The sequence below is a fragment of the Equus caballus genome, chromosome 10 (assembly GCF_041296265.1).
Source record: "Equus caballus isolate H_3958 breed thoroughbred chromosome 10, TB-T2T, whole genome shotgun sequence".
In the NCBI taxonomy this organism is placed as follows: domain Eukaryota; kingdom Metazoa; phylum Chordata; class Mammalia; order Perissodactyla; family Equidae; genus Equus; species Equus caballus.
Genome location: NC_091693.1, coordinates 19,085,826 through 19,111,124, shown reverse-complemented (window position 1 = coordinate 19,111,124; position 25,299 = coordinate 19,085,826). Strand labels below are relative to the sequence as shown.

At 61.3% G+C, this 25,299-nt stretch overlaps 5 protein-coding genes across 22 annotated transcripts in view; 2 read left to right on the top strand and 3 right to left on the bottom strand.

Moving 5' to 3' along the window:
* Positions 1-76: 76 nt before the first annotated feature.
* SPHK2 (sphingosine kinase 2) lies at positions 77-8,249 on the bottom strand. Of its 16 annotated transcripts, none has more exons than XM_005596373.4 (7): positions 8,110-8,249; positions 6,997-7,152; positions 3,634-4,172; positions 2,580-2,729; positions 2,369-2,463; positions 2,162-2,277; positions 77-1,753 (listed from the first exon to the last, which is right to left on the bottom strand). In XM_005596373.4, exons 2-7 carry the CDS (start codon positions 7,029-7,031, stop codon positions 661-663), a joined length of 2,028 nt encoding a protein of 675 aa, XP_005596430.1. In that variant the 5' UTR covers positions 7,032-7,152; positions 8,110-8,249; the 3' UTR covers positions 77-660. The 16 variants fall into 16 exon arrangements, with proteins under 16 accessions (XP_005596430.1, XP_001488969.1, XP_014585065.1 ...); XM_001488919.6 differs by having other exon boundaries at positions 3,634-4,105; XM_014729579.3 differs by having other exon boundaries at positions 6,997-7,222; positions 8,110-8,248.
* Positions 8,250-8,473: 224 nt separating this feature from the next.
* On the top strand, positions 8,474-12,445 carry RPL18 (ribosomal protein L18). The gene is made up of 7 exons (NM_001195513.1): positions 8,474-8,522; positions 9,734-9,820; positions 10,160-10,267; positions 10,781-10,879; positions 11,434-11,557; positions 11,775-11,844; positions 12,328-12,445. The coding sequence occupies exons 1-7, from the start codon at positions 8,520-8,522 to the stop codon at positions 12,401-12,403; spliced, it is 567 nt and encodes a 188-aa protein (NP_001182442.1). The 5' UTR covers positions 8,474-8,519; the 3' UTR covers positions 12,404-12,445.
* A 537-nt stretch (positions 12,446-12,982) lies between these two features.
* FAM83E (family with sequence similarity 83 member E) lies at positions 12,983-23,196 on the top strand. Its single transcript, XM_023650044.2, has 6 exons — positions 12,983-13,083; positions 13,181-14,939; positions 15,919-16,086; positions 16,422-16,546; positions 19,744-20,188; positions 22,549-23,196. The coding sequence occupies exons 2-6, from the start codon at positions 14,469-14,471 to the stop codon at positions 22,825-22,827; spliced, it is 1,488 nt and encodes a 495-aa protein (XP_023505812.1). The 5' UTR covers positions 12,983-13,083; positions 13,181-14,468; the 3' UTR covers positions 22,828-23,196.
* On the bottom strand, positions 17,824-23,315 carry SPACA4 (sperm acrosome associated 4). 2 transcript variants are annotated; one of them, XM_070223139.1, is made up of 6 exons: positions 23,186-23,315; positions 20,729-20,850; positions 20,385-20,604; positions 19,650-20,207; positions 18,979-19,026; positions 17,824-18,882 (listed from the first exon to the last, which is right to left on the bottom strand). In XM_070223139.1, the coding sequence occupies exon 6, from the start codon at positions 18,559-18,561 to the stop codon at positions 18,181-18,183; it is 381 nt and encodes a 126-aa protein (XP_070079240.1). In that variant the 5' UTR covers positions 18,562-18,882; positions 18,979-19,026; positions 19,650-20,207; positions 20,385-20,604; positions 20,729-20,850; positions 23,186-23,315; the 3' UTR covers positions 17,824-18,180. The 2 variants fall into 2 exon arrangements, with proteins under 2 accessions (XP_070079240.1, XP_005596429.1); XM_005596372.4 differs by lacking the exons at positions 20,385-20,604; positions 20,729-20,850; positions 23,186-23,315 and having other exon boundaries at positions 18,979-20,100.
* A 913-nt stretch (positions 23,316-24,228) lies between these two features.
* SULT2B1 (sulfotransferase family 2B member 1) overlaps positions 24,229-25,299 on the bottom strand; it is a 39,591-nt gene continuing 38,520 nt past the window's right edge. For both annotated transcript variants that reach the window (XM_005596725.4, XM_070223138.1), the window contains exon 7: positions 24,229-24,448. In XM_005596725.4, the coding sequence (XP_005596782.2) occupies positions 24,249-24,448 (200 nt within the window). In that variant the 3' untranslated portion in view covers positions 24,229-24,248. The remainder of the gene's footprint in view (positions 24,449-25,299) is intronic.

The window sequence follows — 25,299 nt, the reverse complement described above, 5'->3', positions numbered from 1 at the left end:
AAAGGCAGTAGCTGCTGGAAGTGCCTAGAGTCCGATCCCTCCCACGGGCTGCCGGATGGAGGAAGGGCCGAGGGCCTGAGAGGAATGAAGCGACTGCCTTTATTGCATAGACCTTTTCAATTGCTTTGAAGACTGGGGTCGGAGACAAGACAGGGACATGAACTTCCCCGCCCCCATCCGCGTGGGGCGGGACGTTAGTGCAAATAGGAAGGCAGGCCCCGGGGAACCTGCCCCTCCTGGGCTGATTGGCCAGTTAAGCGGAGGCACCGGAGTGGATGGGGCGAGACCCGGCCCTGACTGGCCAATTAGCTACGGCCTCCCGGAGTCCGTACATTCCAGGTCCCGTCATTGGAGGAGGCGCGAGGCAGGCCCCGCCCTCAGCCGACCTGGCCTTCCGCGAGCCGGACGGGGGATCTGGAGCGAGCCCTGTCCTTGTGAGTCAGGCCCTACCTTCGGGGCGAGCAGATTTATCTGCGACGGTGACGAACCCCTGGAATTCGGGCCAGGCCCCACCATCACCTCTGGTCCCCGGGGGGCGGGCGCAATCCTGAGCCGGGGCTGGGACCCTGCAACGGTGGCCCTCGGCCCTAATTCCAGCGGCCAGGCCCCGCCCCTTGGAATGTAGGCCCCGCCCCCGGCGGGCTCCAAGCTTTGTTCGGTTCAGGGCTCCCGCCCCGGGCGGCCGGGAGGCCCGGTGAGCAGCGTACCGAGGCCCGGGTGCACCTGCGCCTGCAGCGGCCCATACTCCACCTGCTCCCCGTCCACCGTGAGCACGCCGCGAGGCGTGAGCGGCTCCAGGCGGAAGGCATGGGCCGCGGCATAGCCCAGCTGTGGACAGCCCAGGCTGAACTGGTTACCGCGCTCCATGGCCAGGAAAAGGCGCAGCAGCGCAGCCCGCGAGATGCCGCTGCGCACCCAGCACAGGTGCACCAGGCCGTCATCAAAGCGCGCGTGGGGAGCTGCCACTAACTCAGCCCCCAGGTGGCTGGGTGATATGGCCAACATAAGCACAAAGTCCCCTTCCAGCGTCACCCAGCCTGGGGGTAGTGGGGTGCCCAGAGGAGGGAGCAGGTGGTCGGGTGGACCCCCAGTAGAGATGGCTGCTGGGGCATCAGGGGTGGGAGGCAGGAGCCCAGAGGACGCTGGCATTTCTGGGGCCCCCTCAGTGATGGGTGACAGTAGAGCTGCCTTGGGGGATCCAGGGAGCGAGGGCAGCAGCGGGTCTGGGGACAGTGGAGAATCCCCAGCTGCAGCCCAGTCCCCGGCCAGCTCTGGGTCCCCCCCATTGATGGACAGAAGGGGTGGGGGCTCAGGTGAGCCAGGGGACATCAGGGCAGGCTGGGGCAGGGGCAGGGGCAGGTCAGACACTGAGCGATGCAGGGGTGAGTGGGCCACAGGCGGGGCTGGGGCTGGGGCCAGGGTCAGCTCTGACTTGGCACGGGGCAGGCCATGGGCAGGGGTGGGTGAGGCAGGTTCCACAGTGGCAGGAAGGTAGGAGAGGCGTCCGCGGTAGGTGTGCAGCGTGGCCAGACCCAGCACAGTGCCCAGCGTAAAGCGGGCACTGCCCAAGGCCCGGAAGCGCTCGCTCTGGATGTCCACGTCTGACACAAAGCCCCAGGCCACAGCCAGGAAGGAGAAGCAGCGGGAGCCTGAGGCCAGCGTCACAGAGAGCAGGTCCAGCGGGTGGCCGCCACCTCGGCAGAGCAGCAGTGAGCAGTTGAGCAGCAGGTCGATGCCCAGGGCCCGCTCAAACCTTCAGAGCCCAGAGATGGATGGACACAGTGAGAAAGAATAGAGGGCTGGGGGAGAGATAGCAAGAACCAGGGGGGAGCAGACAGCAGGAGCCGGGAAGGCCATGTCCCTGGGCCCACCTACAGCCATTTGGCCACCTCTAGATGGACTCTTCTTACTGGGCCAGGATCCCTGTCAGTGCTTTCCTTCCATAAGCACTCACTGAGTGCCAGCTGAGGGTGAGGCACAATTCTAGGCACTAGTGATACAGCTGGGAACAAATGGCAAAAATGTCTGCGGGGGTGTGGTGAGCATCCAACAGCCAGACTGATGGACTTAACTGACATGGACTGGCTGAGCGGGAGATGTGCCGGGTCCCTTCCCTCCTGGCATCCTCAGGCTCACCTGAGGCAGGATGGGCACCACCTACCCGCCATACTGGTTCACAGCTCCGGCCAAGGCATTGCCCGAGCCACAGGGCAGGATGCCCACCGGCATCTTCACAGCCTCTTCCCAGTCAGGGCGATCTAGGAGTCCATTCAGCACCTGGAGGATGCGAGATGAGACACCTGGGTGCTGGTCCTGGCCTCTGCAGTCGCCCAGGGCTCAGGGTCGGGGCAGGGCGCTCCTGTCCTACCTCGTACAGCAGCCCGTCTCCCGAGACTGTGACGATGCCGTCCCACTCGCTCAGCCTCAGCCCCTGGACCAGTTCTCGGGCGTGGTTCTGCCGTTCTAACGTGGGGAACCGGGAGGTGAGGCAGGCTGGTCCACCCGTGCTCCACCACTGCTACCCAGTACTCAGGAGTCCCAACGCCCACCCCCACCGTCCATCCTGACACCACCCTCACCTGTCTGGATGAGGTTGAAGGACAGTCCAGCTTCAGAGATCATGGGCAGCACGTGGTCCTTACACCACTGCCACGCCAGGCCCCGGCCCCCAAAGGGGTTGATCAACAGGAGCAATCGGGGCGGCCTTGGCAGAAGCTCGGGGGTGATTTCTGCAGAGAGAGGGGAAGGAGTCTGCAGAGGCCGGGGTCCCAGGCCCCTCGGCACGTCAGAAACAGTAACTGCAAACAGCGCCCAGTGGAACTGGTGGGCGGCTGGCAACGGAGCCTGCTGGGAGTTCAAAGTTTTTTCTCCCAGGCCTCACCTGCCCAGGCCCAGGTGTGCAGCCCCACCGCCTCCCAGAAGCTAAGACAAAGGCAGGGCTTGGGTGTTAATCCCGGTGCCCTTTGGACCCACAAGTGGGAGGAGGAAGTCGAGCTGTGGTTTCCACTTTCCTCACCCCCTCAAACACCTGGGACCCAGGATCAGCTTACTCCAGTGTGTGAGGCTCCCTTACTGTCACCATCCTGTAGGGCCCCCAGGCAGCCAGCAGGATCCTGGGGGATCAAGAAAGGCCCAGCAGGTGGGGGCCCTGGAACCTTTCCCTTCCTGTGCCACCTGAGGTCCCTGGGTGGGGACCTCTGCCTGAAAGCCGCCTGAGTCCCACAGGCTGGATTAGATGCCACCTCTGAGCTCCTGGGATGCCCTCGGAGACCTCTGTGAGTGCCTGTCACCCTGGGTGGTGACTGATTATGTCTCAGTCTGCTGTTCTCGCCCGCCATGGAGCCTCTGACTCATCTGTGGTCAGGACCCATGGAAGGGGGGAGGGGACCGAGACAGAAATCTAGCGGAGACAGAAATAGAGCGAGAGAGCAGCAGACACAAATCATTCCTCCCTGCCTGGAATTTTGTTTCTTCTGTAGCCCCTCCCTGTCTGTGTATCACTCTTTCCATACAGACCCAGAGAGACACATCACACAGATAGGCACACAGAAGAATAGACAGAGATGCCCACAGAGGGAGATGTGCAGAGACACCGAGGTGGCCTTAGGACAGAGCGGCTGCCCAGTGCCTCACCCCCGTCCCCAGGCAGTGGCAGTCCTCGGAGCAGACATGTGAGGGCAGTGGCCCAGCGCTGGGCCTCAGCTCGGTTCTCCTCGTAGGTGGCCGCCCCGTCGGCCCGAAAGGTGCGTGCGGCTCTGCGCCGGCCCCCGCGCCGGCCCCTCGGGTAGGTGTAGATGCAGAGGTAGGCTGCTGGGTCTGAGGGGCTGCGGCTCCGCAGGGTGCAGCAGCCTGAGACCTCGGCCAGCGGGACCAGGCCACCCCGGGGCCGTGCCTCAGGCTTTGGGCGCAGCCGCTGGATGTGCAGGGCCTGTGGTGTGAGAGTGAGGGCGAAGCGTGGGCCACGCGCTGGGTAGGAGCCAAACTCGCCATGCAGGAGTGGGGTGCTGGCGGCCAGTGGCGGCGGCGGCGGGGCCATGGCCTCGGCCCTGTCCAGGGCGCTCCTAGACCCGTGGCCCCAGCTCCAGGTCAGCTCCTGGTCTGGCCTCTGTGGGGAGGGAGGAGGGCAGGAGTCAGAGTCCAGGACCCCCGTGGGAGAGAAGCAGGGGCAGGGCCTGTGAACAGGAGGAGACAATGAGGGTGGGTGACACGTGAGATGGGAGCATCAGAGACAAACAGGCTCAGACAAGCGTGGGGAGACTCTGAGGATGCAGAGCAGAGGCCAGCTGGACAGGAAGGCCAGCATCCTGGAGAGTTCACACACGGGCAAGCAAACATTCATTCACTCATTCCCCCAGTAATTATTCCATAGCCCCTATGTGCCAGTCATGGCAAACACAGCAGGGAAGAAAAAGAGACAAAAATCCCTGCCTTCGTGGAGTTTGTATTCCAATCAAGAGACAGAAAAACAAGATAAAGAAGTAAACTATAGTGTGTTGGATGATGACAAGGGCTTTGGGGAAAAATGAGGCAGAGGAGAGACATCAGGATGGAGGAGACATATGAAGAAATAGACATGCAGAGACAGGAAAACACAACACACACACAGAGTCACCTCCAGAAGGAGAAGGGAGGGACGCTCAGACACAAAGAAAAAGAGGGATAATAAGGTCTGAGCGCCAGAAAAACGCTGGGAGAAGGAGACCAACAGTTTCAGTGAGATGAAACCTAGGACAATGAAAGATGCTTAGAGAGGAGAGCAAGAGTTTAGGGGTTCCAGGAGCCGTCTGAGGGTCAGAGGGACAAGAGAGTTAGGAGAGAGAGAGCAGAGAGGAGAGGCAAGAGGTAGGGGATGCAAACAGCTGGAGAGACTGAGAAAGAGAAGTGACACGGAAGGCCTAAGAGGTCAGAGAGCTGGAGGAGCCACGTGCAGGCACCTGCAAGGGACAGGATCCAAGAGCTGGACCCTGAGCACTGACCTGGGCATCTGGCCGCCTGCTCTCCAGGGAGGGGGTGGGAGCTGGGCCTGAGGTCCCCTCCCCCGAGGCCCTGCCCCTGCCCAGCTTGTGCCTCCTCCTTTCGGTTCACCTTTGTTCCCCATAGCTCCACTCACCTAGCAACCTGCTGGTCCTGCCCCTCACCTTCCTGGGGCCCAGAGCTGCCCCAGACACACCCTCATCTGTGGACTCACCCTCAGGAGTCACCTCTGTCCCCAGCCCTGGGCAGCTCCTTCAGGCCCCACCCCTAAACTTGCACCGACCCACTCTTCCTCAAATCAGGCTTCGGCACAGAGCCCCAGACCTCCCCCAATCCTGGGCCTGAGTCTCTGTCCCTAGGTCCCCAGGTCTCTGGCCTGGTCTCCATCCTCTCCATCCCCCAAGTACCCCAGACCTGGGCCCGGGTCTCCATCCACAGTCCCCCTCAATCCATAAGCCTGAGTCTCTGTCTCCGGTTCCCCTGGTCCCGGACCTCCATCCCCGCCCCGTTTCCAGAACCCAGCCGCAGACCCGGATTTCCATTCCTGGATCCCTCAGTCCCGGTTCTGGTTCTCCATCTCCATCCCACACCCCTGGTACCCCTGTCCTGGGCCTGCGTCTCCGTTCCTCTTCGTCCCTCAGTCCCCCGGACTCAGGTCCCTGCCCCGACCCCGGCACCCTCCTCACTGGCCGGGTCCTCCTCCAGGCGGCCCCTCAAGTCGGCACCAACGGCCCCCGTCAGACCCTGCGGCAGGGGGAGGGTGTGCATCCGCTCAGCCAATGGCCGTGAGGCCGGCCTGAGCCGCACCAATGAGGGGGCACGGGGGGCGGGACCAGCCGACTCGTGAGCTCGGCGAAGGGGCCTGCGAGGGGAGAGCGGGGCGGGGTATCGCACTCCGCGAGATCAGCCGCCATCGTAGGTGAGGGCACACACGCAGCAGGGGCGGCATCACGGCCCCAAGGGCAGCGCCTCTGCCGCCATATTTGTTGAAGGCAAGTGGGCCTGTCCCATCCATTGAGTTTATAAAAGATGGGCCATGGGGGAAGAGGGCTTTAGCGGCAGATAGAGAGACTGACCCTAACCCAGGTAACAAAGATATGCAAAGAGAGTTTGTAAAAGACACCTAGAGAAGCCGAGTCAGGGGCAACAAGAGGCTTGGAGAGGGTGTTGTCTTTCTCAGATAGTTACAGAGAATCAGAGAGACAGACACAGAAAACTTGAGCTATAATCAATCAAAGACAGTAGAATTGAGAATGTGCAAGGTAAGGACACAAGAAAACCCAGAAAATAACGGACACAGATAGAGAAAAATGGGGACACACACTTCTGGAATGAAAGCCAGGGAGGAGAAGCTCATTAATTCACAAAATTTACCTTGGGCCCAAACCAGAGTGGAGGCAGCATGACAGAAACATCTGGCCCGTAAACGACCTAGTTACACAGTGTGACCGAGACATAAGGAGAGAGATGGGGAGACATAGCATCTGAGGCAGATATCTGGGTCAGGGGTGAGGGAGGGAAAAATGGTTGGAGGCCTCTCAGAAGCCAAGAGGCACTGAGACCAAGAGACAGAAAAGCAAAGACGTTGACAGAGAGACAGAGAAAGGCAAAGACATGGGGAAACTGAAAGAAATCAAGGCAAGAATAATATCAGGAGGCCTCCAAACAGATAGGAATGTAGAGAAAAAGACCCCTGCAGGAGGAGACAGAGACAGAGCTTGCTAGAAAGAGATTAATGGAGGAAGAATTCATTTACTGTGAAACAACGTCCCTTGTGTTCAACCCACAGGAGCAACAGCACCAAATAATACGTGCCAAAGAATGATCCAGAGAGGGACAGAAACCAAGTAAGATGGAGAGACAGCGAAACACAGCACCTGAGCTTAGGGCCCCAGGAGAAAGAAAGGCAGACACATCCACTAAAGAGGCTGGGACTCCGAGACACAGACAAGGAAACAGGGACACAGAGGAGGAAATTGTGTCCCAGGGTACGGTGATCTTGACTTTCAGACAGATCCCTACCTGGTCCCGCTGCTCCTCTGCCTCAAGGTGTCCATTCATCTGCTGGCCCTGCGCCGTGTCACCACATCAGCAAGACCTTGGCTCTGGGACAGAGGCCATGGGGCGGCTGTGAGGGCACGGAATCAGGCCTCACAGCCCGGGCTCTGGCCTTTGGCTCTGCGGAGGAGAGGTCAGTAAGTAGGAGCATGATGAGCAGACTCCAGGTGGCCAGGCTGGACGTGCTGTGCTGGAGGCCCAAGGGGCAGGGGAAGGAGAAAAAGGGAGACAGACCAGCTTCATCACTGCCCCAGCCAGGCCATTTTGTCCCACCCAATGAGGGCTAACAATAGGAGTGGAGGGTAACATTTATTAAGCAATTATGTGTAAAGAATTGTCTGAAGCATTTTTACTAACTTACATAATGATGGGAAATACTCTATGGGCTATGCCTATTATCACCCTCCTTTCGCAGAGAAGGAAAGTAAGGCACAGAGATGTTACATGACTTGCCCAAGGTCACACTGTTGGTAACTAGCAGTCAGGGTTTGAATTTGGTGACAGCTGGCAAGGCCCCCTCTCACATCTTTCCATGTCTCTTCTTCTCCCTGGATCTCCATCTTTCCTTTCTTTCTAGGTCTCCTCACCCCTTGGGTCTCCATTCCCCCGACCCTCGGTCTCTGTCCACTCCTCCTCTGGGTCTCCCTCTCTCTAAGTCTCTTCTCCCTTCTCTTTCAGGGGCTTTTTACCAATTCCCTCTCTCCACCCCGCGCCCCAAGCCCGCGGCCTCAGTGTGCCTCTTCTGCGTTCCAGCACGGTGCACATTCCTCACAGCGAACCCGCTGGGCCGCTCGAAACTCTCTGGCTGGGAAAAGCAATCCCCTGGTGGCAGAGGCTGAAGAGGGGTCAGGGAAGGGCCATCTGGGGGCAGGGGGAGAAGCGGACCCTAAAAGGTGGAAATACAGGATGCGATAGACTGGGTTGCAGCAAGATCACGTCCGGTTAGATCTCAAGTAGCACTTCCCCAGTGCGGCAGCGGGAGATAAGGCAGCGGTGAGCCTGCTAAGGAAACGCCCTAAGCGTGGAGTCAGAGGTTTCCCAAGGTCTAAACCAGCCCTGCCAGCCCCGCCTCCTCACCTCCAATACTGGGCCCTCCGGGTCTTCCGGGAGCCACAGAGAGGCCGTCGGCGTCGAGCCAGAGCGTCACTACACGACGCCCCCTCCTAGTTCCGCGCGGCATCTCGCTCGCAGATCCCGTTCCTCCGGAAGAGCATGGAGAACAGGGACTGGATAGGGCCAGAGAGGGCCTCGACGTGCTGGCCCTTCCTTCCCTGACGTAGCGCTTGTTTCCCTTTAGATGTTCGTCCACCCTTTTCCGGCATCGCCCATCCAGCGGATCATCAGACTCACCATAGAGAGGTTCGAGTCTGGTAGAGCGCCGCGTGGCGCGCATGTGACGTCACGCAGTCGCCGCTCGCTGCAGGCTTTCCCCGCCCCCCCAGAATCTGAGCTCTCTTTCCGGACCCGGCTGAGGAGTAGGCGCCATCATGGTGAGCGCGCTTTGCTGTGGTCGGGGCTCGGCCATCCGCCGCCATCCGCCGCGGTCTGGCGCTTGGGATGTGCCCCAGCGAGGCAGGGGTCTCGGGGGTGCCCAAAGGAGGCGATTCGCGTGGTGGGGAGCTCTTTTAGGGGGCCCGAAGGCCCAGAATGGGTCAGTCATATCAGCCTTCAGCCCGTCCTGTCCTTTTTTATCATAGCTCCCGTTGAATAGGTGACCAAATTGAGGTTCCAGGAGGTTAAGTGATGTGCCCGGGCTCACAGTGCCAGAAAGTGGCGGAGACGGCATTGGGATCCAGGCTCTGGTCCCGCAGCCACTCTGCCCGGACCTGCCACTCCCTGGTCTGCAAAGTTGGGTTCTGGGGGAGTGTCGAGCGTCCAGTGTCCGGGTTTGGGGTCCAGGCCGGCCTCCAGTCGCGTCTCAGCTCCCTGCCCACCTGGGATCTTGCTTTCCCGGCCTGCGCCCCAGTTTCTTCATCTCTTCATTGGACGACACACTCCTGTCTCAGATTTGAGTTTGGGGAGAAGTCAGTCACGGGACATGTTCTGCACGGGTCCTCGTAGTCGTTAAGGATAAATGGGAGCTCCTAACAGTTAAGTCGTTTTTCGCAATGCATCAGATAGTCTAAAAACGTCTCAGGATAGCAGGTCGGGGAAGTGTAGTGGAGATCATGGGCTTCCCTCAGTTTTCTTGGTGCTAAAGTGGGAAACTGGCTCGTGAGGTTGTTGGATTCAAGGAGACAGTGTGTGAAAGGTCGTTCTGGTACTGGTTCTGTACAGAGTAAGTCCAAGATAAAGGATTGTTGCCATTATCGTTTTCGTTGAAATGTTGTGGGTTGCTCTCCACGCGTGGGAGTAAGTTTGGGCAACTTTAATAATACTTATGTCTTTGCAAAATAACAACTCCTGAAAAATTGAAGTGTTTTATTGCATTAACGTGGCCGCTGCGTTCAAGCCTTTCAGGCTGCTGTGTGCCCTGTGCTGGAGGCTTTGTGCGTGGAATTAGCCCCTTCTTTACACGGGGGGGGGGTTCTTTGAGGCCTAGAGGACTTCAGTGACTCTCTCAGAGGTGGACCTGGCCTTTGTGTCTTCAGAGACTGGGTCCCCAGCTCCATCTCAGAGATAATTAACCACTGAGAACGTTGATGGGGTGAGGAATCTGCCGGGTCACACTTGGGTCCGTGGTCTCCCCTTCACCCCGCAGGGAGTCGACATCCGCCACAACAAGGACCGAAAGGTTCGGCGCAAGGAGCCTAAGAGCCAGGACATCTACCTGAGACTGTTGGTCAAGGTGAGGTTGGGGCCTGAGGCCTTTGGGTAGGGCTGCCCCAGACTGCGCCTTCCAGAGCCTCTGTTCTGGTGTGGGTCCAGGGCTTCCCCCCGGGGCATGCGGGGCAGGCTCGCGTCTCTGGTTCTGGGCTGTATCCAGCTAGGGGGTGGAAAGGGATCTCTGGGTCCTTGGCCAGGAACGACCTGGGCCACCTCTCCCTGGGGCTCAAAGGGATGGGGGAAAGCCCCCAAAACTGTGCCAGCTGAAACCAGCATCTGTTAGCTGCTTCGTTAAAAAGTTGGGGGACAGGGGGAGCAGGTTACCCCGGGTTCTCATTCTTTCTTTACCCTTCCCTTCCAGCTGTACAGGTTTCTGGCCAGACGAACCAACTCCACCTTCAACCAAGTCGTGCTGAAGAGGCTTTTCATGAGTCGCACCAACCGGCCACCTCTGTCCCTTTCCCGCATGGTGAGGGGCTCCCGCGGGGCACATCACCAGCCTGGGGAGCGAGCGGATTGTGTCTGGAGCTGGGCTCTGGGAGGGAGGGTAGGGTTAGAGCCTGGCCATCCGCTGGCTCACCTCCCCCAGTGGTGGGCACAGAGTTCTGACCCTTGGGTTGTGGCTGAATAGTGGGGGTGTTTCACAGGCTTGGTCTCCCTCATTTTCCTTCTCGTTGTGAGGTGGGGGTGGCGGAGCAGCTTCACGAGACCTTCCTGAGGCTTCGAGTCATATATCACACGTCTTACCTGTTAAAAGCTGTCTATAGGAGAGCTCTCTGGAGCAATCTGTGCTTGCATCATTTTCTTGGGAGGTTTTCCTGGGCTCGACCCGCTCGTTGCAGGGCTGTGGCCTGGCTGTGTTTAGCCCATTTGGGCACAGCTCTTGGCCCTCAGGATGCCTGAAGCAGCTGGGTTGGATTAAACCCCAGGAGGGACTTTGTTCATGTGCATCTCACCCCCCACCCCCGCCCCCGCCCCAAAGATCCGGAAGATGAAGCTTCCTGGCCGGGAAAACAAAACAGCTGTGGTTGTAGGGACTATCACCGACGATGTGCGGGTCCAGGAGGTGCCCAAACTGAAGGTGAGTCGGGGGCTCCCTCACGGCCGGTGGTCAAGAGCACAGGCTTAGGATGGCATTCTGCAGACCTGGCTCAGCCTTGTTCTGCTGTGGTGCCGGCAGTCTCACCGCCGCTAGGTGAGGCAGCGCCACACCCATCCAGGAGGCGTTCAGGATTGAAGGGGGATTGTCATTGCCATTACTGATGGTGGGTGTCCCTAGGCGAGCCTCTTCTGGGGCCCTGTTGGCAGTGCTGGCTCTTGAGCCAGACAGCCTGGGTTAAGATTTTGAATTTTCTGCCACTTTGTCATCTCTGGACAAAGTCCTGGATCTCTTTATGCCTCTGTTTCCTTACATGTAATAACTTCAGGTTGTTGGGGTCTTAAAGGAGTTTCTAGAAGCACTAAGAACAGCTGTTACTGGCTGAGGAAGCTCCCTTTGATTGGTGGTGGTGTGGGTTATCAGGCCGAGCGAGCAGCTGGGGTGACTGCTGGGCCAGGGCAGTGGATAGTAAGTCCCAGCAGCCCCTGGGTGGCCGTGCGAGAGCTCTGACTGCACCTGTCTTCTATGTCTCCCAGGTGTGTGCCCTGCGTGTGAGCAGTCGTGCCCGGAGCCGCATCCTCAAGGCTGGGGGCAAGATCCTCACCTTTGACCAGCTGGCCCTGGACTCCCCGAAGGGCTGTGGCACCGTCCTGCTCTCTGGTGAGTGATGTTTGGTGGCCTCCACAGCTGCAGGAACCGGGGACCCAGTGTGTGATGGGTCTGGCATGAGCTGTGTGACTACTGGCAGCCTTTGCTTCCCCTGGTCTGGGAGGTCTGGGGCTCGCCTGCCCCCAGTCAGCCTCAGCCCCGCAGAGCAGCTCCTTGCCGGGCTGGTTGCTGGGTCCCTGCCTTATGCGCGTCTCCCTCCCTTCCCCAGGTCCTCGAAAGGGCCGAGAGGTGTACAGGCATTTCGGCAAGGCTCCAGGGACTCCGCACAGCCACACCAAGTGAGTATCCGCAGCCCTGCCCTCCGTCCTGGTCTCTCCCCATGTGGCTAGGCCTGGCCGGGCTTCCAGCTGCTGCTGTCTCTCCGGCCTCGGGCCTCCCTAGAATTGCCCGCCCCGTCTTACCCACTTTGCTTCAAGATTCAGCTTAAAGCTGTTCCCCTGGCTGTCGAGCTGCCTGTGCACCCGGTACTGTAAATGCAGGCACTTCAGGGCTGCTCCCGGGCCTGAGTCCGCTTCTCCCAGGTGGAGCTGGGAGTCAGCCGGCCTCTGGGGCGGCCGCTTCAGCAGCCACTCCTGGCATCCTGGCCTCCTGCACGGCCAGGCTTCTCCAGCAGCCGATCTGGTTTCACCCCCACCCTTACGGGTGCCCATGCTGCTCTGTTGGAGCGCGCCTGGCTCTGCTCCACGGTCCCCGCATGCCAGCAGCCCTTGTTCCTGACTGCATCTGTGACCCGGCTCACTCTCTTCCTCTTCTCCCCACAGACCCTATGTGCGTTCCAAGGGCCGCAAGTTCGAGCGCGCCAGAGGCCGACGGGCCAGCCGGGGCTACAAAAACTAACCGCGGATTCTACCTTGTTATTAAAAAGATTTTGGACGCTGACGGCTTCTGTGTGTTATTGGGACGGGGAGGGAAGGCACTGGACCCTGCGCTGGGCACGCCTGTGGTTCTGGGAATCGTTGCTCCTTGCATCGCCAGGCCTCTGGGCTGAGCCCCTCCCTCTGCTGGGCTGGAGCCTGTGGGTTCCAGATCTCTGCCCTCGTGGGCGCATGCTGCCCATCTGGACCTCGTCACACCTGTTGGAACTCGGGCAGCCCCCATGGTCCATGGTCGAATCCCCGCCTTGTTCCCAAGAACCAGGTGTCAGGTGTTTTTGCACCTGTTTCCTCATTTAGTCACACCCGCCCCTCTTAAAGGACCCGTGTTCCCCTCCCGCATCTCCCTGGCACTAGGGCTGGCGGGTGGGGAGGGGGTGCATGGGAACAGGTGAGGCACTCCCCATTCCCCAAAGCCTGCATCTGGTGGGCCCCTGGCCCAGCAACCCATTGAGTTTGTGCTCCCAAGGCTGAGACCTTCCTCTACCCCTGGCCTGGCGCCTGCGTTGGCCCTCCCCCCGTGTTGACACAAGGGGCTGGGTTTCCCAGGTCCCAGGCTGCAGCCTGAGGAAGGAGGCAGGACAGCCCGGAAGAACCTCAAATAAAAGCAGGTCTGCAGTTTCCTGTTCTGATTCCTCGGAAAAGGTAAGAGAAGAAGGGGACGGGGATGGGAACTTGGCCGCCCTGCGGGGGCGGGAGGCAGAGCAGGGCCTGGCTTTATTCCTCTTCCTTCTCTTTGCAGGGCTGGTTGCTGTGGTCTGGAGGAAGGGAGACGCCTGGCTGCTGGGGTTGGAAGGAAGGGCTGCCGGTTTGCAGGATCAGGGGTCCACAGGCCAGAGGTTGGGTCAGGAGCCTCAAAGGGGCAGCTTAAGAGCGAGCCAGGACAGGAGGCAGAGCGGGCCTGGCCAGGAGTAAGTGGACGGTCAGAGGCAGGAGCTAGTGGGATTCAGGCAGAAACCCAGACTTGGGCAGCTTTACAGGGAGGAGTAGAGATCAGAGGACAGCCCGAGACAACTGTGTGGCCCAGGAGTCAGACAGGGGCAGCCAGTCTGAGGAACGGTGGCCGGTTAATCAGGTCCTCAGCCTAGAAGTGCTGTTGGGATCATGGGCTGGTTCCATCGGAATGAAAGCCCCTGTACAGCACATCCTCCCCTGCGGCAGCCTGAGCGGGTGTGAGGGCCCAGGGAGCAGGGTCCTCGATCCGCAGAGGACGCTGACCTAGTTCCGCTGCTCGGGGAGGGCGATGCCCAGACTTCAGGCTGGAGTGCGTTCCTCCTAGGCTCAGAGGAGGCGCCCGGGACCGTACGCCAGCTGGCCGGATGTCAGGAGAAACAGATTGGGCCAAGGCCAGCTGGGTGTCCCACAGGGCGATCAGATCCTGAGATTGTCGGTTGCGGTCTGTCAATGTCTTCCGGACAGTCAAAGAGACGGCCAGGGAGGGTCAGGGAGCGTGCAGGTGGCCGGAGGAGCCTGCTCTGCCTTTAGTTAGGACGTTGAGTGGTTGCAGACACACAGCCCCTTGCTTGGAGATGGTTGGGGAGTCAGCTGGACCTTTGGCTGGGACAGGAGGGTGGTCAGCCAGCTGAAGGGTCAGTAGGGGCTTCGTGTGGCCAGTGGGCTGGAGGTCATCGTGTGGGGGGGGACGGGCAGGTGATGGTCCCACAGTTGGAGACAGTGTCAGGCGGTCAGCCTGACCAGGACACAGGGCCAGTCGCGGGGTCGGCCAGACCATTAGAGACGGCTGGCGGGAAGTCCGATGGCCAGCCAGTCACAGTGGTAGCTGGAGGCTGGCGGGCTGGGCATCTGAGTAGTGCCACACGGCGGGGGCGCCTGTCATTTGGACAGTCTGATTGTCAGGACCGTGAGCCAAGGACAGTACAGGGAGCCATTTGGACTTTCTCAGGGTTGTCCCAGAAGCCTTGCATGGCCACATAGAGTCTGCCTGTCAGGAGACACCCAATGGTTAGTTTCTCAGAGACAGCCACACTCTCGGACACCCAGGCTCACGGTCCTCCCCTTCAAGCAGCCCCATGGCGGCCTCCCAGCTGGCAGCGCTGGAAGAATGGGAGTCGGGGACCGGGACGCCCCTGAGCGAGGCCAGCCCTGGCTCCCTGTATTCCGAGGGCCAGCGGCTGGCGCTTGAGGCTCTGCTGAGCAAGGGCGCGGAGGCCTTCGAGGCCTGTGTGCAGCGTGAGGGGCTGCGGCCTTTCCTGAGTGGGGATGAGCTCCGGGGCCTGGCAGCGGCGGCTGAGGACTGGACGGCAGCCAAACAGGAGCCCGGCGGGGCAGCGGAGGGCGTCACCACCACCAACGGCGGCTCAGGCAGCCTGACCTACTGGCCTGGACAGTCGGAGGAGCCGGTGCCCACGCTGCAGCTGGGCTGGCCAGAGGACTCAACCTGGAAGGGTATCACCCGGGCACAGCTGTACACCCAGCCTCCGGGCGAGGGCCACCCACCCCTCAAGGAGCTGGTGCGCCAGGAAATCCAGGCCGCCCGCAAGGTGGGGGCCGGTCCCCAGACCCGGACAGCCTCAGGCCAGCACCGGGACCCGGGCATTCCCACCCATGCTCTCCGGGGACTTGGGTGTCCTTGGCCCTGGAACCCACACCTTCAGACCTCATCCTCCCCCTCTTAGATATGGGGTTCCCCACCCACTCCCCACGACCTGGGTGCTCTTAGGCATCCGTGCCCCCGATCTCAGTCATCTACTCCAGCCCCGCCCCCCAACACCAGGGTGGATGTCCCTGTCCTCCCCACCAGGGAGGGCCCCGATGTCTCCCCTGCAGCCCCCTGGACAGCCTGTTCTTTAACAGGTTTTGTGTCTGCCCACTCCCATGCCAAGTGCTTTATGTGGGTTAACATGCGTAATCCTTACAAGGGTCCTATGAGGTTGGGACTTAAGCCCATTGAGGAGGTGGGGAAACTGAGGCACAGGAGGTTAAGTGTCTTGCCTGTAAGTGGCCAAGTGGGGATTTGAACCAAGGCCGTCTGGCCAGTGAGTCAGGGTTCATCACCTTTACCTGTCTGAGACCCGGGCCCTCGGCACCCCCAGTCTCCAGAGCTGGCCTTGGCCCAGCAGCGCAGCCCAACCACCCCTGGCACCCAGAGCTCCCTGAGGACCCAGATGTGCGGTTGCCCATGGTGCCCTGCAAGGGCATCCAGTGCGCTGGCTCCTGGGGCCCCCATGTAGTGTCACAGCTCGGGGCATACCATTTGCCCTTGCTGACACGTGACTTAGCATGACAGCTGTCCAGAGGTTGGAGGCGGGGTCTCCAGGAAGGGCTGAGTTTCCCCATTCACACGTGGGCACTATGAGCAGCTGCGTGCGTCTTGGGGTCTCCCCCTCGTCCCCCTGAACAGCCCAGGGAGGCCAGGCCTGGAACCCCAAGCCCCCAGAGCACCTCACCCCCAGGGCCCTACTCTCTGAGTGGTCCCCTGAGCCCTAGGCTCCATCCACAGCCCCTCTCCCCACCCCTCAGCTGGTGGCCGTGGTCATGGACGTCTTCACTGACCCAGACCTGCTTTTGGACCTGGTGGACGCTGCCACACGCCACTGGGTGCCTGTCTACCTGCTCCTGGACTGCCAGCAGCTGCCTGCCTTCCTGACGCTGGCCCAGCAGCTGGGGGTGAACCCCTGGGCCACTGAGGTAGGGACCCCTGAGTCCCCATTCCCCAGGCACTGGGGGCAGTGACAGCAGAGACTTCCAGAGGGTTCTGGGTCATTGAGGCGGGTGCTAGTGGAGAGGGACCCCTGAACCTGATGCCCGTGGCATTGGTGGCATTGGGGGAGACGGGAGTGGGCCTTCCCATGGGGTCCCTCTGACTTAGGGGTGTCTCCAAGAGTCCCCTGGAGGCCTGATATTGGTGGCACTGGGAAAGCTGGGGCAGACCCTTCTATGGCGTCATAGGCCACCCAGGTAGGATGAGCCTGGAGGGACCCCGGAGCCATCGGCCTGAGCCCCGTGTGCCCTCCCTGCTCCAGAACCTGGACATCCGCGTCGTGCGGGGGTGCAGTTTCCAGAGCCGCTGGCGCCAGCACGTGAGTGGCAACGTGCGGGAGAAGTTTGTGCTGCTGGACGGTGACAGGGTCATCTCAGGATCCTACAGGTGCGGCTCCCCCATCCCCACGCTGCCCGGGGCCCTGGCCCCACCTCTCCCTCAGCGTGCTCTGAGAGTGGTTGGCATCCGCTTTCCCAGCCTCCTCCCTCATCTGAAAACGCCCTGCCCACAAGAGGAGGGATTGTGCAGCGGAACAGGCACGGGCTTGGGGCCAGGCCTGCCCGGTGCAGGTGCTGGCCCCCTCTGAGCATCAGTGAAAACGTAAGAGCTGGCGTGCAGATGGCCCTCAGACCAGCTCACATCCCTCCTCTGCCCTCTTTGGGGTCCAACCCACCCTGGATCCTGGCTCCACAACTTCTTAGCTCTGTGACACTCAGCCAGGGCCTCCCCTGCTCTGAACCTCTGTTTCCCCATCTGGAAAGTGTGAATAGTAACAGCACATGTCTCAGAGAGTCACAGCACGGAGGGGGAGCCGAGGGGACTCTGGGCCAGACAGCCTGGGTTCACATCTAGCTCTGCCAGTCACCGCTAGCTGTGTGACTTTGGGCAACTGACTTCACCTCTCTGTGCCTCCATTCCCCGCTCTCTGCACAGCGGGGCGATATGGTTAGTGCCCCTCCAGCAAGGTTTCTTCACAGAGGTACCACTCGCCTTTGGGGCCGGGTGATTCTGTGTGGTGGGGGGCCTTTCCTGGGCATTGTTGGAGGCTGAACTGGATCTCTAGCCTCTACCCGCTAAATGTTGGGTGCGTCTGCCTTCCCCGATTATGACAACCAAAAGTGTGTCCAGATGTCACCAGCTGCCTCCTGAGGAGCAGAAGTGCCCTGCTGAGAACCGTTGCCCTGGACTCGTGGTTTTCAGCCTCAAGCGTGCATTAGAATCAGCTGGAGGATTTGTTAAAACACAGCTTTCCGGGCTCCGCCCCCATCCAGCCGGCCTGGGATGGGGCCCGAGCATTGGCCTTTCTAGCAGGTTCTCCATTGATAGCGATGCTGGTGGTCCAGGGACCACACTTTGAGAACCGCTAGTGTGGCGCCTGGGAACCTACCTTCCCAGCTTCACCTGAGGATTCAGGGAAATAAGGGTGCCTGGCGTGTGACATAAGACATGCTCCATAGGGGTCAGCCTAGTGGCAGAGTGGTTAAGTTCACACACTCCGCTTTGGTGGCCCGGGGTTCACAGGATCAGATTCTAGGCGTGGACCTACACGGCTCATCCAGCCATGCTGTGGCAGCATCCCACATACAAAACAGAGGAAGATTGGCACAGATGTTAGCTCAGGGCCAATCTTCCTCACCAAAAAAAAACCCACAAAAAAAGCTCCATAAACATCTATTGTTGTTTATTATTATTATTGTTGTTATTTGCCATATTTCATTGATTCTAAGGGGCCACCAGCAAAAAGCATCCTGATTAAAACGTGAGGAGATATACATCTTAGAACCAATGAAAGTCAGTGGCGCAGTCAGACCCACCGAGCGTGGTTCCCCAGTGTCGAATCGGGCCTGAGGAGGCTGCAGTGAGCGCTGGGCTCCTGGTGGACAGCCCTAGAACGGATGGAGCCAGGGCCACAAGAGGTTGTCCAGGGCCTCTGGCCGTTTAATGGGGGGAGGGGGGAGGGCAGGGGGCACGGGGAGCAGCGGAGCCGGGAGACCAGTCCCAGGCTGTGCCCTGCGTGTTGGTCACAGCAGATGTTGCAGCAGCAGCAGTACGCCTGGCGCCAGGCCGGTGGTGGCCCCCGCCGTCCGGCTGCCTGTGGGGCCGAGAGCCCCGTTACACAGCTGACCGTAGCAGCAGTTGGTGACGAGGCTGTAGGTGACGCCCATGTAGCTGATGGGCTGCTCCTGGCCGCAGGAAGTGGCCTGCACGCAGCCCTTATTGATGATGGGGCTGACGCCCGGGGCCACCCCGTGGCCCGTGAAACAGTCCTCATCGTCCCCACAGCGCATGTGGGTGCCAGGGCAGCTCGAGGAGTCGCTGATCTCACAGAAGACGCAGTCCTTGGCGCCCGTCGTGCCCAGGGGCAGAGCCGTCACCAGAAGCAGCAGCCAGCCGAGGACCATGGTGGCCTGGCGGTGGTGCCGGTGCCCGAGCCAGGCCGCGGGCTTCCTGGGCCTCCCGGAACTGCTGAATGACGTTCCTCACGCCCGCAAGACTCTTGTCCTGGGTTCCGGCCTCCCAGGGTCAGCACTTGGAGTGTCCTCGGTTCCCAAGGCTCTGTGTCCCTCTCAGGAGCTCCGTCGTGACTGTGGCTCTCGAGTCCTCGGGTCTCAGAAGTTTCCCCAGGACGGAGACGAGCCAGCGGCTGCCTCCCGACAAGTCTTTGTGGACCGGAATGGGATGACCTCACAAACCCCTCAGGGTTCCCACTGGCTGCTCTGGGGCTGAGGTCATAGGTGGGGGGAAGGGTGTCACAATCTGAGGGGCAGGCAGGCAGGACACTCGCCCGCCAAGGTAAGGACACCTGGATCCCCACTCACCGTCCTGGCCATGAACTCATCCGCTCTGCTCTGGGTTGGGCGCCGTATCTGCCGAGGCACAAGATCCCCAGCCCGTGGTGGGCCCTTCGTTCAGATGGGCAAACCGAGGCTCAGGGAGGGACAGTGACATGTTTCCGGAGCCCGGATTGGAGCCCATTAGGTTCATTTAATTCCAAACAGGGCTTTTACTGAGTGGCTGCTGGATGTCAGGACCAGAGCTAGATGCCTTAAATAGCCACCAGTGGGATGACGGGATTGTCAAGGGCCCCAGTCCCCACAGCTCGCTGGCTTTCAGTGCCGGCCGGGCCGGGCACTGTGTGCTCTCGCATCCGCATCTTTCTCCGATTTAGCTCTGTATTACGCATGAGTAAACTGAGGCACAGAGCAGGCACACAGCAAGTGCTTAACAAATGGCAGTCACTCTAGGAAGCAGCTGAGTCTTAAAACAGTCCCTGTGGGTGTCAGAAAATGGATCCCATCTCTTTCCAGAGGGGCAAACTGAGGCATCCCTCGGCGGGGACAGGGCAGAGCCCAGGTGTAAACTCAAGTCTGATTCTAGAGAACTGGAGTGTTGTAACTCATGTCCTTACATCCACCCTCCGGGGTAGGTACTTGGGTGGTTCCTGTTCTACAGAGGGGGATGTTGAGACCAGAGAGGTCGCAGGACTTGCCTGAGGTCACACAGCCTGCCCCGGGACCATAACGGTGATGGGGGCCTCTCTGGGCCTTCGCAGAGATCCTGACCCCTCCTTGTGTGGCCCCCAGCTTCACGTGGAGCGATGCGCGCCTGCACCGTGGCCTGGTGACGCTGCTGACTGGTGAGATCGTCGATGCCTTTAGCCGTGAATTCCGGACACTGTACGCGTCCTCCAGGCCGCTCCCGCCTGCGCCCACCCCGAGCCCCTTCGTGGGCGCCCACGGAGGGCTGCAGCTGGTCCACAGCCCACACCGCGTGGCCCACCGCCACTCTGTGGCCCCCATGTTGCCACCGCCGCCCGATGGCCTGCTGGCCCAACGCCTGGCCGCCTGCCGAGTCTTCGAGGGGGACAGGCAGGAGGCCCCGGCCGTCGTGGGGCCGGCGCTCAGCGACATTCTGAGGAGCGTACAGCGAGCCCGGACCCCCAGCGGACCCCCGGCCCGGCCCAGCCGCTCTCTGTGGGACCTGAGTCTCCTGTCCCAGCTGTCAGGCTCTAGCGACGGCGACAATGAGGTGAGACCTGGTGGCTGGCCTGAGAGAGAACAGAATAGTGGGAAGAGGATAGAGGCTCAGAATGGGGAGGGCGCTCGCCCAGGGTCACACAGTGGGGCTGCAGGGTCCCTGCTCTGAACACTCAGAGCAGGAAGTGTTTCCTGGGGACCTACTATATCCCTGGCCCCGGGAGGGAGGGGACAGCAGAGCTGCTCACCTGAATTTGTAACTGCGTCATCCATTTCCTGTAGCCCTACTGTGTGCCAGGCAGGGGAGCGCTGGAGGGCACGGGGCAGAGAGCCTGCGGGCCCTGGTGTGAATCCTGACATGACACACCAATGTGAGAGGTGGGGGGTGGATAGAGATTCACCTTCTCTGACCCTCAGGGTTCTCATCTAGCGCGTGGGCTGAGCGAGGGTCCCCATTGTCAGGGTGGTCTGGGGGAGGAGTCAGTGAGCATAGAATGAAATAGAATAATCGTCATGACAATAAATTCCCCAGTGGAATTTATCTTTCTTTGTTTCACGACCTCCCCATCCAGGTCAGTGACACAAGGCTTACCATGCTCATTTTTATGGACGGGAAAGCTGAGGCTCAGAGAAGTTGAGCAACTTGCCCAAGGTCGAACAGCAATCTTTTGAGGGCATCTTGCCACAGGCCGGGCCCCAGAGCAAGTGCTTCCTCTTTAAAAGACGGGGTTGAATTTAACCTTTGCCACAACCCTGTGAGGTGGATGTTATTACAGCTCTCCGCCCGCCTGCCCATTTCACAGATGGGGAAACTGAGGCACCAGGGAGGGATTGGAACACAGCCCTGGTTGCCTCCCAGGCAGGGCTTTTAAAGGCTCTGCTCGCTGGCTTCCCGGATTCAGATGTCACCGGGGTGTTGGCGAGGGGGTTAGGGGAGCTCCGAGGGGTCTCCACCCCTCCCCCCAGATGTTAGACACTGGGGTTCCAATAGAGCCGCCCCAGTTCTCGGGGGGCCCTGGGAGGGCCTCCTGTCCTCAGCTGTAAAGCAGGCTGTTGAGAGGGTAAGGGCAGAGCCCTGGAGGAGAAACAGGCCGACTCACGCAGGATGCAGGCGGACTTGGGTCCCATCCCTCTGTGAGCTGTGCCCCTCTCAGCCTCAGTTTCCCCATCTGCTAAGTGGGAGCTAGAGGCCGGCCCGAGGCTGAGGGAGGAACGTCCCAGGAATCGCCTCCCTCAGCCCCAGTCCGTGGAGCGGAGGAGGGGGATGGGCAGGGCAGGGCAAGGTCCTCGCCTCCAGCTGGGCCTGAGCCGCCCTCACCCGGCATCACCTCCCTTGGCAAATATTTGCTCCCCCAGGCAGCTGCGGCTGCTTCCGGTTCCTCCCCAGCTGCCCAGCTGCAGGGGGGGGACACCCCGCTCCTCGCCCCCTCTGTAGCCCTTCCTCCCGCCCTCCTGCTCCTTTCCTTCCTGGTTCTGGCGGCTCAGGGGCCTTCTCCCTGCCTCACGTTGTCTCCCCGCTGCCCACTCCCTCACTTCCCTCCTGTCTCACCTCCTCCCTCCTTCCATTCCTCCTCCTCCTCCACCTTCTTCCTTCTCACCTCTGCCCTCCCTCACCTCCTCCCTCCCTGGGACTCAGCTGCTGGGAGCCTGCTCTTGCCTCCCTCCCCTCCTCCTCTCCTTCCTTCTCCCTCCTCCTCTCCTTCCTTCTCCCTCCTCCTCTCCTGCCTTCTCCCTCCTCCCCCTCTCCTTCTCCCTCCCTCCTCCTCCTCTCCTTCTCCCTCCCTCCTCCTCCTCTCCTTCCTTCTCCCTCCCTCCTCTCCTTCTCCCCCTCTCCTTCCTTCTCCCTCCTCCTCCTCCTCTCCTGCCTCCTCCCTCCTCCTCCTCTCCTGCCTCCTCCCTCCTCCTCCTCTCCTGCCTCCTCCCTCCTCCTCCTCTCCTTCCTTCTCCCTCCCTCCTCTCCTTCTCCCCCTCTCCTTCCTTCTCCCTCCTCCTCCTCCTCTCCTGCCTCCTCCCTCCTCCTCCTCTCTTGCCTTCTCCCTCCTCCTCCTCTCCTGCCTCCTCCCTCCTCCTCCTCTCCTTCCTTCTCCCTCCTCCTCCTCTTCCTTCTCCCTCCTCCCTCTCTCCTTCCTTCTCCCTCCTCCTCTCCTGCCTTTTTCCTCCTCCTCTCCTTCCTTCTCCCTCCTCCTCCTCTCCTTCCTTCTCCCTCCTCCTCTCCTTCCTTCTCCCTCCCTCCTCTCCTTGTCCCTCCCTCCTCCTCCTCTCCTTCCTTCTCCCTCCTCCTCTCCTTCCTTCTCCCTCCCTCCTCTCCTTCTCCCTCCCTCCTCCTCCTCTCCTTCCTTCTCCCTCCTCCTCCGCCCTCCTCTCTCTGCGCCCTGGGAGCCTCCTCTCACCTCCCTCTCTTTCCCTCCACAGCACAAGAAGTCCTGGGACCCCAAGGACACGCCAGCTAAGGCCCTGATGAGGCAGCGGGGTGCTGGAGGGGGCCCCTGGGGTGAGGCGGACTTCCGTCCGCTGGCCTGGTCCCAACCCTGGGGCGGCCCACTGCCCCTCAACCCTGCCCGCCGCCGCCTCCGCTATCTGTCCCCAACGCGCAGGAGGTTTGGGGAAGGTGCCGCATCCAAATTCCCCGAACCCGGAGACGGCCGGCAGCCTGACTGGGCCACCTGGGCGGGGATCAGGGGACGACCCTGATGGGAGCCAAACTGGGCCGGCCCGTCCTGGGAGAGCTGGACAACCGTCGCCTCGAAGCCCCCGGCCTCGCTGTTGTGCGTTGGACAAAGCTTCTGGCCTCGGGGTCTGGGAAGCGGAAGGGATTATTTTCTCTGTTCTAGAACTTGGGCTAGCCCAGTGCCCACTCTAGACCTCAGGGTCACGGTCTAGAAAATGGGCAGCAAGTCTGGACTGGCGGGGATCGTAGGACAGGGCACTGCTCCCGTCCCGGCGGGCTCAGATGTTCTGAGGACAGGCGGGCTGGGTGGCCCCCTGCTGGAATGGTCGGGGAGGGTGGGGGGGGGTGGCACAGGGGAGGCCCTGGGCTTCCTGCACCCACCGTGCTCGGGAGCTCTGGTCCACGGACTGGGCCGAGCAGAGGACAGAACCAAGTCTCGGGAGCGGAGCTGAATGAGGAGGGACTAGAATCTGTGGGGGCCCGGCAGGCGCTGGGACCGTTTGGTGGGCGCTGAGGGGGGAGGTGTTGGGGCTCCCTTTACATCGGCTCAGAATGAAGCTCCTTCATGACCCAAACGGGCATTGCCACAGCCCAGCAGGAGACCCGGGAGTCCAGCCCAGCCCCTCCTCCCTCAGACCCCGGGGTCCAGGCCCCAGCCCCTCCTCCCTCAGACCCGGGGGTCCATCCCCCAGCCCCTCCTCCCTCAGATCCGGGGGTCCAGGCCCCAGCCCCTCCTCCCTCAGACCCAGGGGTCCAGCCCCAGCCCCTCCTCCCTCAGACCCCGGGGTCCAGGCCCCAGCCCCTCCTCCCTCAGACCCAGGGGTCCAGCCCCAGCCCCTCCTCCCTCAGACCCCGGGGTCCAGGCCCCAGCCCCTCCTCCATCAGACCCAGGAGTCCAGGTCCCAGACCCTCCTCCCTCAGACCCAGGGGTCCGGACCCCCACCCCTCCTCCCTCAGACCCCGGGGTCCAGGCCCCAGCCCCTCCTCCCTCAGACCCAGGGGTCCGGACCCCCACCCCTCCTCCCTCAGACCCCGGGGTCCAGGCCCCAGCCCCTCCTCCATCAGACCCAGGAGTCCAGGTCCCAGACCCTCCTCCCTCAGACCCAGGGGTCCGGACCCCCACCCCTCCTCCCTCAGACCCCGGGGTCCAGGCCCCAGCCCCTCCTCCCTCAGACCCCGGGGTCCAGGCCCCAGCCCCTCCTCCCTCAGACCCGGGGGTCCAGGCCCAGCCCCTCCTCCCTCGGACCCGGGAGTCTGGGCGCAGCACCGTGGCCCTCGGGGAGTAAGGTGCCCAGCGTTGGGTTTCTGAGTCACCGACATCATTGTTGCGCCGGCGCGGGTCCCGTCCCCCCCAACCCCCGCCTCCGTGGTACCCCTGCCGCCCGCCCCAGCGCGCCGCCCCACAGCCTGTCGAGGAGCCGGGGCAGGAGCAAAGCGTTTATTTTCAGGGGCTCGGGTGCGGGGGCTCGGAGGCCTGGACGGGACTGGGGCTGGGGCCCGGGCTTGAGTCGGGGTCCGGGCTGGCGTCGTCGGGGGCCGGGTCCCAGGGGAAGGTCTGCAGCCCCCGCATCTGCTCCCGGTAGACGCGGTCGAAGTCTTCGCCCTGCGCCACCGTGAAGTGGTTCTTCCAGTCCCCGCAGACCCCTGAGGACGGAGGGGGGCCGAGGTCAGGGGCGTCCGGGACATCCCCGCCACCACACCCCGCACCCCTTCCCCACCCCTGGGCCTTGCCCACGGTGTCCCCTTGGCCAGAGCACCGTCCTCCCGCCCCATCTCCTTTTGCCCCGTTGCCTCCTATGATGGCCGACTCTCACAGGGCCACCAGTCAGTCACCCGGCCAGACCCACGGGTCCTGGGGTCCATGTCGTTTAGATCACAGTAGTTTGAATTTTAGCAAGTGCAGGTACCACGTGTTACATGACACCCCTAGTGAGGTCTCGGGGGCTCCCTCTGGTGGGCTGAAGAACGCCCCCCCCCCCAGAAGTCCACCTTCTTGTGACCTTACAGGGCAAAAGGGACTTCGCAGATGTGATTAAGTTAAAGGTCTTGAGATGGGGAAATGATCCTGGACTATCCGGGTGGACCCAGCGTAATCACGAGCGTCCTTATGAGAGGGGGCAGAGTCAGAAATCAGAAGATGCCACGCTACTGGCTTTGAAGATGGAGGAAGGGGCCGCAAGCCAAGGGATGCAGGCCAGTCTGGAAACGGAAAAAGCAGGGAACGGATTCTCCCCTGGAACTCCAGAAGGAACACAGTCCTTCGGACACCTTGATTTTAGCCTCATGAGGCTGATTTTGGACTTCTGACCTCCAGAAGCATAAGAGAATAAATGTGTGTTTTTGTTTTTTGTTTTTTGGGTTATTTTGGTGAGGAAGATTGGCCCTGAGCTAACATCCATGCCAGTCTTCCTCTATTTTGTACGTGGGGCGCCGCCACAGCGTGGCTTGATGAGTGGTGTGTAGGTCTGCACCCGGGATCCAAACCTGCAAACCCT